Raw genomic sequence first — 14659 nt, 5'->3', positions numbered from 1 at the left:
TAAGAAAACATTCAGGGGAATTTTTAAAGTGTGCATAGGCTTTGCAGGGCTGTGCTCAGAGAATATTAAACATGCCTGGAGTAGCTTGTATCACTGCTTCACTTTCTGTAGTGTCCAGCAATACTTTTTCTTTCAGATTTAAAATTGACAAGAGCACCAGGGCAGGTTCTAACAAATAAATTTCCATCCAAAATTAACCATAAATGGAAGATGAAAAAGGCATAAAAAGTGAGCAAGTAATATGCATATTTATTTTTAAAATACCTAGACTAGGTTGGAGATTTTGGTGACCTTTTAGTTACCCAGTATTCCTAAGTACACCTAAGTATTTCTAAAACAAACTGCCTTTCGTTTATTTATACTTCCACTTAGGGAATTTCAATCCTCTTTTTAGGTATTTCAGGATTATTTATTTCTTTAGGTGCTACAAGAACATTTCAATTAATACAAGAGATTCTACATGGACCAGAACTCCTATAACCTTCTATGCTACACCCTGTTTCAACCTTTGAATTGGATTTGTGTTAGAACTAAGAATTGTTAGGCACTGCTAGAGGCTACAGCCATTTCTGAAATGCATTCTATTGATAATTTTTTAAGTGTCATTTTAAAATGTCACAAAAGCCTTTTCCAGCAAAGTGCTAAGCACTCTCACATATATCCTAATATTTGGCTAAGCTCTTCACAGAGTAACACAGTGCTAAATTTGCTGCATATCATCCTTTGCTCTATCTGCCCAAACAAAGGTTAGTTAAGATCCCTGTGCAAGTTACAGCAGCGTTCTGCAGGGTGTTCTACTAACCAGTGACCACCCAAGTACTGAAACCTTTATTACCCTCTACTTCATTAAACCCTTCTGGTACAGATATGACAATAGCCTAAAAGAGGGTACCCAGAGCCACTGTCAGAAGTTTCTGGGCTGGCTATTTAACACAGCTTTGTAGTGACAGACTGGTACAAAGAACCACAGCAGGGCTAAAATATGGAGCTGAATGCTCAGCAATTAAACAGCTGCACTCTGCACCTTGAAAAAGACAATCTCTCATGTACAGCTTGATTTATTGGATGATTTATTTTATTTCTTTTTTTTAGAACTCCTCCTCATGCATGTTTGTCCAAGGAGTACCATGGACAGCTGGGACCTATATAAGCAACCTTCTGTTTTTCCAGACTTTACACTTATGCTTATTGTAGTTTTGCAGGCAGAGGTTTCACCCAATGCTTCCCAGCATTATAACAGCAGTGTTTGATTTGTCTGGCGTTTAAGGTGAGGAGTGGTTGCAGAGACCATGCCACCTCCACTTGTCCATAGTCACCAGTTTCCCTGTCCCTTACTGAACACATGGGAGCTGTCACCACCTGCTGCTTCTCTGTCCCACTCTCACAGCCTCCTCCAGACACTCAGATCCTGAGGGGTAGCCACCAAGGCAGGCTGTGAGGAGGTGTGGGCTATGGGAGACAGTATGGGAGGAGAGTGTGGGGGTGCCTGGAGGCAAGGAGTGGTTGAAGCCCGCTGAATCCGTCATTCGGGTAAGCAGGAGATGTAAGCCAATATGGCTGGAATTTTAAATAAAACAATCTGCTTTTATACCTGAATGATGGACTGTAACTCCTGTATTTTAGTCTTCATCATCTCATTTTCCCGCTCCAGCTCCAGAACCTGTTCCTTTTTGGGTCGGTTTTCAATATCATTTTTCAGCTTCAAAGACTGGTTCCTCTCCAGCTTGCATTCCTCTTCTACTTTGTTCAAGTGATGCTTCAGCTGGTCAATCTAGAGCAGCCAGGGCGCAGTGAAAAAGAGGAAGAGAAAGGAAAGAAGTCCTAGCTCTGATATTTACTGTTCTGAAAACACTCTCACTTTCAGGTGAAAACGTACTGTCATAGGTGGAAAAAGTAGCTTACACTGTGAATGCTAACAGGCAGCAGCTAATTAGGTGTATGCGCGTGTGTGTTGAATGTCCGTAATTGAACTGCTGAACTCTCCAGCAGCAGCCTGCTGTTTGCTAGCTACAACTGGTATGGGCTGGTTGTAAATTTTGGTAACATCTGGATTAAAAAAAAGCAGCACATCCTCAATCCTCCAAAAAATAAAAGATACGAAACAGAACTAACATTTAGGAGGCTACCACACATTGTGCTCTTGCACACAGATTATTTGAATGGAGGAAAGTAAGGGCTTTGAGTTCTAGATGGAAAAGAGAGGATCCCAAAAAGAAAAAATAATTTCAGGCAAAAGGGGGCTTGGGAAGAAGGTGGTGATGATTGTGGCTGGAGGGAAAATTTGAATGGAGGAACATCCTGGGGATCAGAGAGATGCACAGAGATACAGGCCAGGGGATACGCAGGGATCTTGGCCAGTAATGTCTGCAACTGGCGGCTGTGAGCAGCTGCACAGCACGAAGCGGTGTGACCTTCTGCCCAGCCCTCCTGTCCAGCAGCGATCTTCCTGCAGGGAAGGGAGGCTGAGCCCAGGGGAATGCAGTGCCGAGGTGGCAGAGTGAGCAAATGACTGTGTGAAAAGAAGTGGAGCAAAATATCTGATATCATTGGTTCAGAAATAAACCCCAGTATCCAGATCCACTATGGGTAGTTGTTTACTCCATCTCATCTGTGACACACACATTTTACAGCACTTGAAGCATTTCTGTCTCCTAAATGGCCTCCAGCTGTTCCAGTGCTCTATGTGAGACTTTTTGAATAAACCACCAGCAGCTGTAGTGCAAACCTGGATAACTGCCCCAAGGTATTACGGAGCCTGGAAAGCTAACATTATGGTTTTAGCAAACAATTATGTTTTTAAAGTTTTGTTTTGATGTATCTTATGCTCTGTTAATCCATTACAAGTATGTAAATTATCTGTCATTAATACACATCACTGCAGTTGGCATTTCTCTACAGTGATGCCTCTAATCATCTGAATAAGCAAAGCAAATGAGAGCTCTACACCTTTTACTGTCAGAGAAGGTCTCATTTTGCCAGAAACCACTGGCATCTTCCATTGGTGCTCCTGATGAAAGCAGCCCAGAGCATTTCTCTCACCTCTAACTGGAGGTCTCGGCTCCTTATCACAGCCATGCTCTTCTCGTCGCTCAGCTGGGCATATCTCATGGCCAGGTTGTAGTTCTCATCTTTCACCTTGACCAGCTCGTCATTGTAGTTGTTCCTCTCCTCCTTCATCTTGTTGTATCTCTCCTGGAAGGTCAGCAGCTCTATCTTGTTCAGTTTAAGCTGCTTTCGCTCATCCTCCAACTGTCGGGACTTAGCCAAGAGTTCACAGCGCTGCACATCTTTTGTCTTTACTTGCTGCTGAAGCTTAATGATCTCATTCATTAGGAAATGGGTAAGGCCTTCATGTCCCTCCTCCACTGAAAATGTTTGAACAGCTTATCAATGTCTAATGAAGTAACTTTATGCTAAGTAGGGTCAGCAGAACTGGGTAAGAAACAAATGTCCCAGAATATGTACAGAAGTGCAGAATATGCACTAATACATATACATTTGTATATCTAACTGGCAGCAGTACAAATATTACACAGCACGCTATTACCAGAATCACAATATATGTGCATACAGCTTGTCTGGATAGAATATGAAGCCTTTACATTTGTCTTGTTTCAGCTGAGCTGAGAGGCCTGTTGAAATAGCACAAACTTTGTAAAATAAATCTGTACAAGTGCAATTAATCTCAATGCTTCAAATTTGCTGTACATGTATAGGTCATCAGTGTGGTTTAGTCCACCGTTCCAATGCTGCTTCTCTTGAGATTTCTTGTAATGCCTATCTTTCAATTTGAAGCTCTTCAGCTTCATTCAGACAACTGAGATGTTCCTCTTCTTTATACATTACCTGTCGCTGGCACGTTTTGCATTGAAGGGGACTGAAAAACTGCAGAATGCTGCTACAAGATTAGCTTTTTTTTTCTCCATTTCTTGCCTGAAAAATCAAACCCAGTCTTCAAGATAGTCTTTACTTCAACAGGCTCCTTTGGGATTGATTCTACTCACCAACAATAGTGGAAAATCTCCGTGTAGGTTCTTTCCCTGTCACCAGTTTGTAGAGTTCTGGGTAGTAAAACTCGAGGCTTTCTAAGAAAACTACATAGCCCCTTTGGCCCTTGGTGTGGAGAATGTCCAGCAGTCGGCCTAAGTACAGAGAACAGAGAGAGAGAGAGGTGACATTCCAGCACTATGAGCAGCGTAAGCAAGTGCTCTACCCCTGAAGTCAAATCTGCTTAAGGTTCGTCTCTGCCACAGCAACGCACTGTGGAAAATCTGGCTGATTAATTGAGTTCAGCTGAACTCATAAAGTAATGCCACGTATTCTTTATGTTTGTGCTGATCATTATTCTGAAGGAGTGCAGGCAAATTGGTCTCTGGAACAGAAATTTCAAAAGACGCGTTATTCAGTGCAGCCTTTACCAGGCAGTGCTGAAACACTGGGATGGCAGACCCTTCAGTGACAAATCATGAAGCACGGCAAGACAGCTGAAAACCTATTCTTGGAATGGCAGTGGCTGCTGCTTGTGTTAACTGAAATACTTGCCAGGCCTTTGATGGGAATATGAACCCCATGAGCCCAGCACTGGGAAGAGTCATTTTTATCAAAATAGCAGCCGCAGATTCCCCCCTTTACATTGAATCTCCTCTAAATGAGATACAGGGTTTCCATTTGATAATCTGTGATTTGATACAGGCTCCCTCCTGGCTCAGCAAAATAATACTATTCAGATAGGGGTGCAGATGTAGCCTATCATGAAATCGTTACCTGCTCGGTTGATTTTGGAGGGCAGCATAAGTGAGTTAAGCACCTCATCCTCATCTTGCTCATCGATTACTTTGCACTGCCGTAAGTAGGGGGTCAGTTTGGCTGGATTGATGTACCGGCTCAGCATGTGCCGGTTGCATTCTACGTTCTCCCACAAAGCTTCCTCCTCATCTTTCAGTGTCTCCAGGCAGTCATCCATCTCTGGCTCTCCTCCTTAACAAGGGAAACAGTTGGCAAATGAACATCAAATAGGACAGTTTCTATCCTGTTACCTTTTGTGCTTCCATGTCACATAGGATGAGCTTAGAATCACTTCTGACTAATGCTGAATTTGCCCTATATTGAAACTGTTTGAACTGAAGTGCAGCCTGTCCACAGCTCATCTGGAAAGTGACAGTTCAGAGAAACGCTATCTTGAGCCTATGAACTATTGCGTATTGCTCTCCAGTGATGAATCTGTAGCTCAGCTAACTCCATGAAGGTCTCTACAAGGTAGAGGATCCCTCTTCATAATAGAAGCAATAGTAAAGGACACGGTGCAATGCAAGAAAGGGTACAAACATGCAGAGCTCAGAGCAAAGAAAAAAGAAATAAAAAATAACTTGCTGCAGGCAACTAAGGCTTTTGTTCTCACCTCCTTCGTTCCTCTCAGCTGTACCAGTTTGAACCTGCATTTTAACCTGCATATATGTGATGAGCCAACGCATGTAAATGGCTGCACCACAAGAATAGTTAACTCCTAAGCAAGCTGGTAGGTATGTCTGCCTTCTGCGCTGTGTACGGATTGACTGATGTGTGGACATCGAGGCAAGTACCTGGCAGTTAGGAATCTGCCTTTCTCCACATGAGCGAATAAGTATGAGCATTATATTTCTGAAGTCTGGAAATGTTCTTGACTCATGCAAATACTATCATATGATTTCTGAGTGCTTGCTAAGCAATTTCCTGCCAAGTCCTAATTTGCAACCACCTCATTAGAAAAGGTTACAAGGCAGGCAACAACGAGGTGAGAAAACTTGTACTATAGTTAAGAGTAAAGAAACTTTGCAAAAATCTTCCTGTCTTAATTCTGTAATAGATGTTAACCTTTGAAACAAGTCTTACTTTTGCACTCTAGCTCTCAAGATCTTGTCATCCAGGTAGCGCAAGGAAGATAAGCTTCGATTTCAAGAGTTATTTACCCCATCAGAGACCTTGGCATAAGAAAAATGTGTAGTTCTTAGGTCATATGAGATGAGAGCTGGACTTTATGAGCCTTTGCTGGTAATCAGTAACTAAAGACCTCAAAAGCAACACAGACCAGGAGAGTTCTCTCCATTGCATTGCAATTTCCTCAACTTCCAACTTTAGGAACTGTAATGCAGCCTGTGTTACACTGAACATTGCTGGGCAAAACCAGCTATGAACCTGTATAGCCAGGGGCTGTTAACTCCTCCTTTTGGTTTGCTAAATAATGTGTTCGTCAGTGTTCTGTCATAATGAAATACAGAATAGTCCTACAAAAATATGTGCTCTTTGCTTGATGCTTTCAAAGGCCTTCCCAAATTGTCCAAAATCTTTGGCTGGGTTTCAGTCTCTATGAGAAAAGTTTGGGTAGGTTCGTCGTACTCTGGACAGGCTAGGGGAGTACTGCCAGGGGTTTTGTTCATCTCCTGTACTCCAGTAGCTTTCCCAGAGTTCTTTTCTTTGTAGTTTCACATCTTAGGAACCACTTATTTAGCATTTGCCCTGCTGCTTGCATGCAGACATCATTACTCCAATGACTGCTATTAAATGGGTCGGGAGAGACAACAGTCGTCAGAGGGCAAGGAAGACCAAGTCTGCTCAGTGGGATCGAGAACCATGGGGGCATGACTGTAGGTATGGGAAATCTCTCTGATCTTATGAATTCCTCACAAACTGGATGAAATTCTTGTCAAATGCCAGTATTTACGTGTGGTGAAGAAGAGACTGCGGTAATGAACAGTATAAAGGCAAAACAATAGAGGAAGGTATATAAAGTAGGTAGCAGTGGGAGGAATGCTAAAGGTGAAATAGCTTCATCTGAAGTACACATACATTCTCATGAACCTTACTCTCCATTCTGAAAATAGCTGTATTTCACTTCAGAGGTGAATTCAACAAACACTACATAATTGGAGAAGCTGAACTTCTGGGAGTAGAAGGCAGTAAAGCAGAAGGTCACACAGAACCTTTAGTCATCTTGCAGCCACAGCTATCTATTGCATCAAATAAAGGTGTGTTGCAGCCCCTTTAATTTTGGGGAGCATACCAGGAAGCTCACAGATGGACCTCAGAACCCAAAAGAAGCACTTTACCAAATTTCATAAAATGCAAGACATCTTGTAATCTGCTGCAGAACCGAACCAGAAATTATTACACACTGTCAGCAGTTCCCTCAGGACGTTCGTAAGGGATTTCTCCACTAAATGATTTAAAGAAGAGTTTACTCATCAGCGTAATTCTCAACAAGAATACATCTTTTCATCTGACATTAAAAATACCTTCATCAGATAGTCCCTCGTGTATGGGCATAATACATCCATACTGGTTTTTTGGGGACATAATGTTTAATGGGAAAGTAGTAAGTATATTGCCTGAGTGGCTAAGAATTTTGAAAGGAGATATCTGGTACCAAACTCCTGTTAAACACAGTCTATGATCAGGAGCAAGGCCTTAGGAACAACATCTAATGCAGTGGTCCTTCACTGCCACGTAGGAATTTCAGAATCCTCCTTTTGCTTTCTTTGGATTTCCACCTTGGAAATGCCGTACCAGAAGCACAGCTAAGCTGTGTCCTGACGCAGTGTCTCAGGGATCACTGCTGTGTCGTGGGGAGCACTCCTCTCTTTCCTAGAGCTTGTGGTGTTGCCTCTGTTGGGTTTCTTTGGCCAGACTGGTCTAAGAGTTTAACCCCCCACGTGACTCCACTGCCTTGCGGAGCTGTTCCAGAGATAGTAGCAACAGACCGCAGATATTAGTACAGCACCCTTCTGAGTGAGCAAATATGTCTTTGATTTAGTATTTAATATAATTAGGAAATAAAATGCTTGTGATTGGTTGAAATTTTGTTGTGCTGGTCAAAAAACAGATGTGACAACTGAAACTCAGTGGGAAGCCAATAAAGGTATTGTATTAGTGGCTTTCATTTTAAAGGATTTTCAGCAGCAAGCACATGCATTTTCTAGTTATTTAAAAGGCCTTATTCCCTGTTTCTGTCCTTCCTTCCTGTGGATGACACTGCAGAAAAGTTTTCGCTTATAAAATTAAAAATGACAGATTTAAAATATTTTCAAATGTGTAATCACTTATTTAATCTGATCTTTATTCCCATTATCTAGTTTCTGATCCCAACACTTCTGGAGTTGTAACCTAACACATTCAGAAGTTGTGATATGTCATAGAAATACTACGATGCCCATTACAAATCACAGGTGTGAAGTCCCAGACTTGGGCTGACGTTAACAGACATTAACCAAAAAGAAGTAAGAATCACCACGGCAGTTAAAAAATTGCTCTCCTGCTGCTCCTTTCAGCAGTTAGTATACAAATCAGCTTTTAACTGCAGGAGATAGTAATCCAGTAATAATCTTAGCTAGTCCCATCTATTTCAAAGGCCTCTGTAGATGCAGACAAATAAAAAGAGAGAATCCCTTTTTTCATTAAAAGAAACACTGTACTCCCCTCATCTCCTTTTCTCTCTCAGGGACTATCCTTCTCCTGGCTGTCACACACAAATGAATCTTTCTATGTGTTTGCTATTTTTTTTGTTATATTTTTCAACTGAACAGATCACCTTGCCGTTAAATCTGTTCTCTGTTCTCACTCAGACTCCACACTTTCATATGTCAGTGACACTCTCCACTGATCAAGGGAATAAAGCCTGCAGGCTTCAGAACCAGGGGTTCTATAGAGCGCTCATCATCAGGTCACATCTAAAGCTTCATTTTTTTGTGATTCATTTCATGATGGTGCAGAAATTAAACCTTCAGCCATTTAATTATTTGCATCCCCTTGCTCTGAATTCTTGTTAGCCTGTCGATACTGAGAAATCGCCATGTAACAGACTGCAAATGCAGGCTTCAGCTAGGTTTTCTGATTTCTTGATACCCTTTTTGTGAAATAGGAAAAAATGGTGCTTTCCTCATGCTGAGAAGCAAGAGGAAGTTTATTTTGGAAGCAGTGATCTATTTTAATGTTTTGGACTTCTGCATTTGTCACAGATGTTCACAGACTGGGAGTATTTAAAAAGAAACCACAACACACAAAATGTTTGTGCAAATTACAAGTTAATAAGAACGGAAGTCTATGTTAAATACTAAATACGTGTATATAAACCAGGAAAGGATTACATATACATTATCACACTTTAAAACAAAAATAAAGATGAAAATAGCACTTTAAAACTGCATATATAATTATCCTCAAGATTTTGAGGGCATTGTATTACATCTGCTTTCTGTGCATTTCTCTATATTTCATGGGGCAATAACTTTTCTCCCTCGAGTCTGAATAGCACCTCACATGGTGAAGTATAACAACAGGATGATTTTCTCAAAAGCTGCTTGTATGGATATATACAGATTTATAAAGTCAAAGAACCACAAAACCACAATGGGATTTAGAGCTATTTTTAATTTTAGAGGAAAGACACAGTTTAAAGTGCGATAAGGAAATTATATTCCTTTGCTTAAGGACAGGAGAGCTCTACTTGCACTCCTGGCTTTCTGAAACGCTGAATGCCAGCAGTTTCCAATTATGTTGGCTGCACTGCTGGGTGTTCTGTGGTATTGAGAACCACTTTCAAAAGGCTTACACATTGAATAAGAAGAATAAAATTGCTTACCTATACGTGCAATTTTTTTCCATAAAGGTGCTTAAATCTGGTCTCCCAAAGGAGAGGATACAGAGTTCTCATCTGCCTGTAAGAATTTGCTCTTTATATTCATTCTTTCTACCTCAGTGTCCCCACCTGAAAACAAGGCCGGTAAGAAGCATTTGTACGACAAGGTAGGACTTGTTAACTAGTGACTGCAAAGTACTTGGAACCACCAAGACGGGAAAGCCCTAGAAAAACATTTATAATTAGTGCAGTTTCATTACTTCAGATTTTCAGGCCTTAGAATACTTTCTGAAGCCAGCAGCACTGCTGGATGGACTGGTCTGTATTTCTGTTTTAGGTCACGCTGGCTGTATATAGAAAGAGCCATTTGTATATATCAGAACCCCCTCTTTATATAAAAGATTCAACCAGCTTACTGAAAGCCACAGTTTCAACAAAATATAAAAGAAAAATATAGAATAAGAGATACCAAAGTAATAGAAGAGCAGGAAGCTTTAAACACAAAATAGGATTATTTTTGCACAGAAGTATTCTGTTCAATTTCACGGATTCAATCTTCCTGTTACACACAACCTACAACCCCTCCCCCCCCCCCCCCCCCCCCCCCCCTAAAACACTAGCAGACTTGCAAGGCTTCCATGAGGTAAAGCTAGAGCTCCAGTGATGCCAGATCATACCCATAGTCATAAATACTGCTCCCATTTTCTGAACAGAAGAGGGACGGAAGCAACCAAAATGAACTCCCTAACTGGTTCAAAGAGTTCTGGAGGCATATTCATCTTCCTTGTACAAGCAGAAGAGAGAAAGAAAATTCCCCTCATTTTCATAACTATTAGCTCAACAATGAGAAAAAGGAATGAAGAATTCTATCACATTACTCTTACTCAGTATCTCTGCTCTAGGAAAAGAGAAAGCAACAGAATGAATCAGAGATTTGTCTCTCTCTAATCACTATTTCTGTCCTAACAGAAGAGGGCCAGAAGAATTAATACGCTAGGAACTCTCTTTAATTATCTCTTCCTTTGCCTTTATTTACTCTCCTATAAACGGATCCATATAAAACTCCATCTCAGAAAAAAAGAAAGGGTAACGCATACATAAAGCATGGATCAATTATCAGTATTGTTAGTCAGTACACCCAACGGTTTGCTTAGCATCACCTAAACCAGAAAACATTGTATGCAAAGGTACGCAAGTTTTTCAATATTGCAGGATAATATTGCTTAAGAGCTGAACATTCCTTGCACTGAATACTACACTTAGCACTGTTAGCTTTTATCTGCTTTTGAAATCACATATGAAATTCTATTAAATACTTATCACTTTCTGGAGGAAAAAACTATTTACACATTAAGAATATTGTTTTGACCAATGAAATATGGTTGCAAACGACCTCAATCAGTGCAGTAATACCTATTAGGATCCTGTAATGATGTTTCATAAAAGGCCGAGGTCTGTGCTTTCCCTTTTTGCACTCCATCTAGTGAGACTATCTAGTCTACACCTTCTGTAAGTCTGCCAGCTTTAGAACTTAAGAGTTCTTATCATCTTATCACACAGGAAGGAAATAACTTGTTTTGTCTCAATAGCAAACCAACAGCAGACTGTGCTGCCTCGAACATGCAATGTCCAATCAGATTTGGTTGGAGAACATATATTACCAATAATAAACAAAGAAAATCTAAAAATCCTCCTCTACAAATAGATTAAATTATGTTTTGATGACTGTCATTTTTCTACACACCACTATTTTCTACATAGAGTGAAGATGCTTCTAGCTTCGTCAGTAACATACCATCTAAACACTACTGACAGAGAAGCAAATTTAGAAGGTGAATTAATCTCACCAATTTGAATTAGGCATCTAGTTTAACTTTGAAATCTAGTTCCTCTCTAGCAAATGGAACATGGTCTGCTCAACGCTTCATTCCACCATTTTATACTTCTACCTTAGAACGCCTCCTAAAGATGGGTGTCTAGCCACTACTAGTCGCTTAGCTTCCCTCTAGGGTCAATGGGGAGAGATCTGCCCCTTCAGATGGCAACATCTACACTGGTGATTAGATGGCTATTATTCTGTTTGTCCATATTGTTTAAGAATCTGATAGCCAGATTTCAGAAACTGTTACTACTACTATTACTAAATGATAATACATGTGAAAATAAGTGAGAAATGGAAGAGGTGAGCAATTAGAGATGGAGGAAAAAAACTGACGAGGAGAGAGAGAGAGAGAGGGAGATGAGATTTGGGGGATGAAAAATGGTGAGGTCAAGGGAAAAGGAAACATAAAAAAAGGAAAAAAAGTTACAGAAAGGGGAGCTCAACAAAATCAAAGTGAAGAACAGAAGTGAGGTAGACATGAGAACAAGAAAGGCCCTAGTAAAAGCAAAGGGAAGGAATGTGGGGTGTAAAGCAAATGAAGGGATAGATAGGGAAGGCCTTGCCACAGATCCTGCCACATTAGAAATTAGTGTTAGTTCTCAGCGTGCAAATCAAGATAATGGCACAATAATTTAAATAAATAATTTACCACAGGAATTTAGTGCATCTATTTTAAAGGATTTGCAAAGTAGCAGTGGAGAGCTGAAAGCCTGACATTTAATAAATGCTTTAATCTACACATTCTCCATCCTGTTACGCATGATGATGAGGACAACAGAAATCACTGTACTAGCGTAGTACAAATATGTTTAAATAGCTGGTCTTTTTTTCTCTCGAGTGCAGCATTAGCTACTGACATGAGCATTTCCTTTCAACTAATGTGTGCTAAAAGCCACGATCTAAAAAAAGAAGCTGTCATCCTCAGGCTGCTGAGGGCTCATGAGAATGCTGGTCCAACAAATGCTTCAGAAGTTATTACCAGGTCCCAGGTTAATTTTTTCTTGAGACTGACTCATTCTGGTTTTACAATTGATAATGAGATTCTCACTCAGGAGGAGGAGGCACAACCAGGGGCAAGCGTATAGTCCTGTGTGATTAGGAGGAGTCTGAATTAAAAATTAAAGTTGCCCAAACATGCAAATGGATTTGTTGACCATAGGTTAGGGCCCAGTAAATGCGTGCTCACATTACCAAACTCAGCACATTCCTTGGTACGGAGAGCCAATGTTTGTAAGGGATTTGCATAGATTCAGCTACATAAAAACCTGCTAAGGACAAAGATTCATTAGCTGAGACACACATATGAAACTCATAACCCTTGCGCAGGTAGCCTGGATCTCATTGGTGTTACCAACACCTCACTTCGATTAATACTATGAGTCACATAAAATGAAAAGAGAAAGAAGTGTAGCTGTGTCACATAAAAATGGTACTTGGTCCGTTTATTTTAAAAATTGAAACTTTCTACAGACTGTTATGTTACTTGAGTTTAAAAAATTACAGAAAACAGAGAAAAACATCTTCCATGCAATCAGGTGATGATCCTTTGTAGGTGATACTCTCATCTCCAAACAAAGGACAATGCAGAACACATCAGATGGGAGAACTGCACTCTAGTTTACCCATCTCCAAATTCAGCAACAACTGACAGTAAATGTGTAGGCCGCTCTTACAACAGAAAAAGTTATACTCCAGTCTTGAATACTGTCAGATAATCTCACTCTAATTCACCACAGTCCAAGAAAGTTGGAAAATAATATTTCATATAGCAGGCTTTATGACATGGCAGGAAAATAAAACAGAACCCTACCTTAAGAATCCTACGGTTAGTCAAAACACACAAAATACAAAGAATGAACATATAAGAAGGCAGCTGTCATAACCCTCATATCGATATCAACCTTAACAAACAATACTACTCCAAACACACGAAAAATAAGCCACAGGCAAACTGTTTACTGCATTATAACAGCAGCATGCATTGATTGGCATGAGAACACAGTACAGCTAAGTCCCTCACACACTATGCAGAAGTATATTAGCTCCCCACCTAGCTCTGTGAAGACATATTCATTCACCTTTAGCTCTTAAATGCTGACAATATGTTCTGTTGGATCAAACACTGTCCAGTCTCCCAAGGGTGATGACTGCTACGATTCACATATACGTTTTGTTCATTGTATATGAACACACAACTTCACACAGATAGAATAGATATCTATACCTTCTTCCATTTCGTGACCTCTTTGCAGCTATTACTTTAAAATAGACTCTAATTCTAAAGAACAGACTGCTGTTTTGCAAGTTCAACTGGGGCTTGAAGAATGACATATGTGCTTTATGTAACAAATCCCTGTTGTCTTTCCACCTCAAAGCCACTGGAAGAAGTAAGCCTCACTCCTAGTCACAGACTGCCATAGTCCTTGATGTCACACTCAGTGACAAAATCCTTCTTGTAAGCTTGCTTAAAGCTGCATGAACGACTCGGGCAGCAGAGCACAAAACACAAGGAAGACAACTGGATGCCATCTGACAAGAAAAAGTCTGCAATAGATCACAAGCAGCCTGGCTTAGGAAGGACAAAACCTCACCAGGAATCAGAAGGAGCTTGCTGTTTTACTGCTGGAAATTAGAATTCTCCTTTCACATGCAAGTGGTTGTACTGGTCTTATGAACAGATTTTTTCCCACTTATGCTTTCTGGTCACCTCTTCTCGCTCTGTGTCCTCTCTCTTCTTGCACCAGTGTTGCGGGACTGCGTCACATGGCTCCGGAAACATACACCCACCATCCTCTCTCTAACTTACTGTCTATATATAGCAGAGAGAAAGGTGCTGGGGGCTGCCTTACTTCCCTTTTCTTCTGAACAGAGGTTATGAGTAACTTTCAAATATGAGCCCATTGCAGAGGAAAGCCTCAGAGGAAGTGTTCTCATAGCCACGGAGAGCTGTGTGCTCCAGCTGGAGCAGGAAGGACCTGAGGAATCTCTCAAACAGGTCCGCCTTTCCTGCAGGTAATACAGCCGGGTTTCATTAACAATCCTGTCACCAAAGAAGCCTCGCTGTAAGGCCTGAAATGAAGAGTAGGAAAGGAAACTCTGGAAAACAGAGACAATTCACTTAAGGGCTCCTTTAAGTCATTTCTATAGCAATAGAAAGCAAAAATTTGCTG

The 14659-nt window shown here is 40.7% G+C and overlaps 1 protein-coding gene across 1 annotated transcript in view; it reads right to left on the bottom strand.

The window, feature by feature from the left end:
* CARD11 (caspase recruitment domain family member 11) overlaps positions 1 to 14659 on the bottom strand; it is a 49564-nt gene that overhangs the window by 20286 nt on the left and 14619 nt on the right. The window contains exons 3-6 of the mRNA XM_037385699.1: positions 4765 to 4977; positions 4005 to 4142; positions 3040 to 3365; positions 1592 to 1771 (exon numbers count right to left, since the gene is read on the bottom strand). Coding sequence (XP_037241596.1) covers positions 1592 to 1771; positions 3040 to 3365; positions 4005 to 4142; positions 4765 to 4977 — 857 coding nt within the window. The remainder of the gene's footprint in view (positions 1 to 1591; positions 1772 to 3039; positions 3366 to 4004; positions 4143 to 4764; positions 4978 to 14659) is intronic.

Source organism: Falco rusticolus, chromosome 4 (assembly GCF_015220075.1).
Source record: "Falco rusticolus isolate bFalRus1 chromosome 4, bFalRus1.pri, whole genome shotgun sequence".
Taxonomy (NCBI): domain Eukaryota; kingdom Metazoa; phylum Chordata; class Aves; order Falconiformes; family Falconidae; genus Falco; species Falco rusticolus.
The sequence above is the reverse complement of the archived record's forward strand: the minus strand, read 5'-3'. Positions and strand labels throughout refer to the sequence as shown.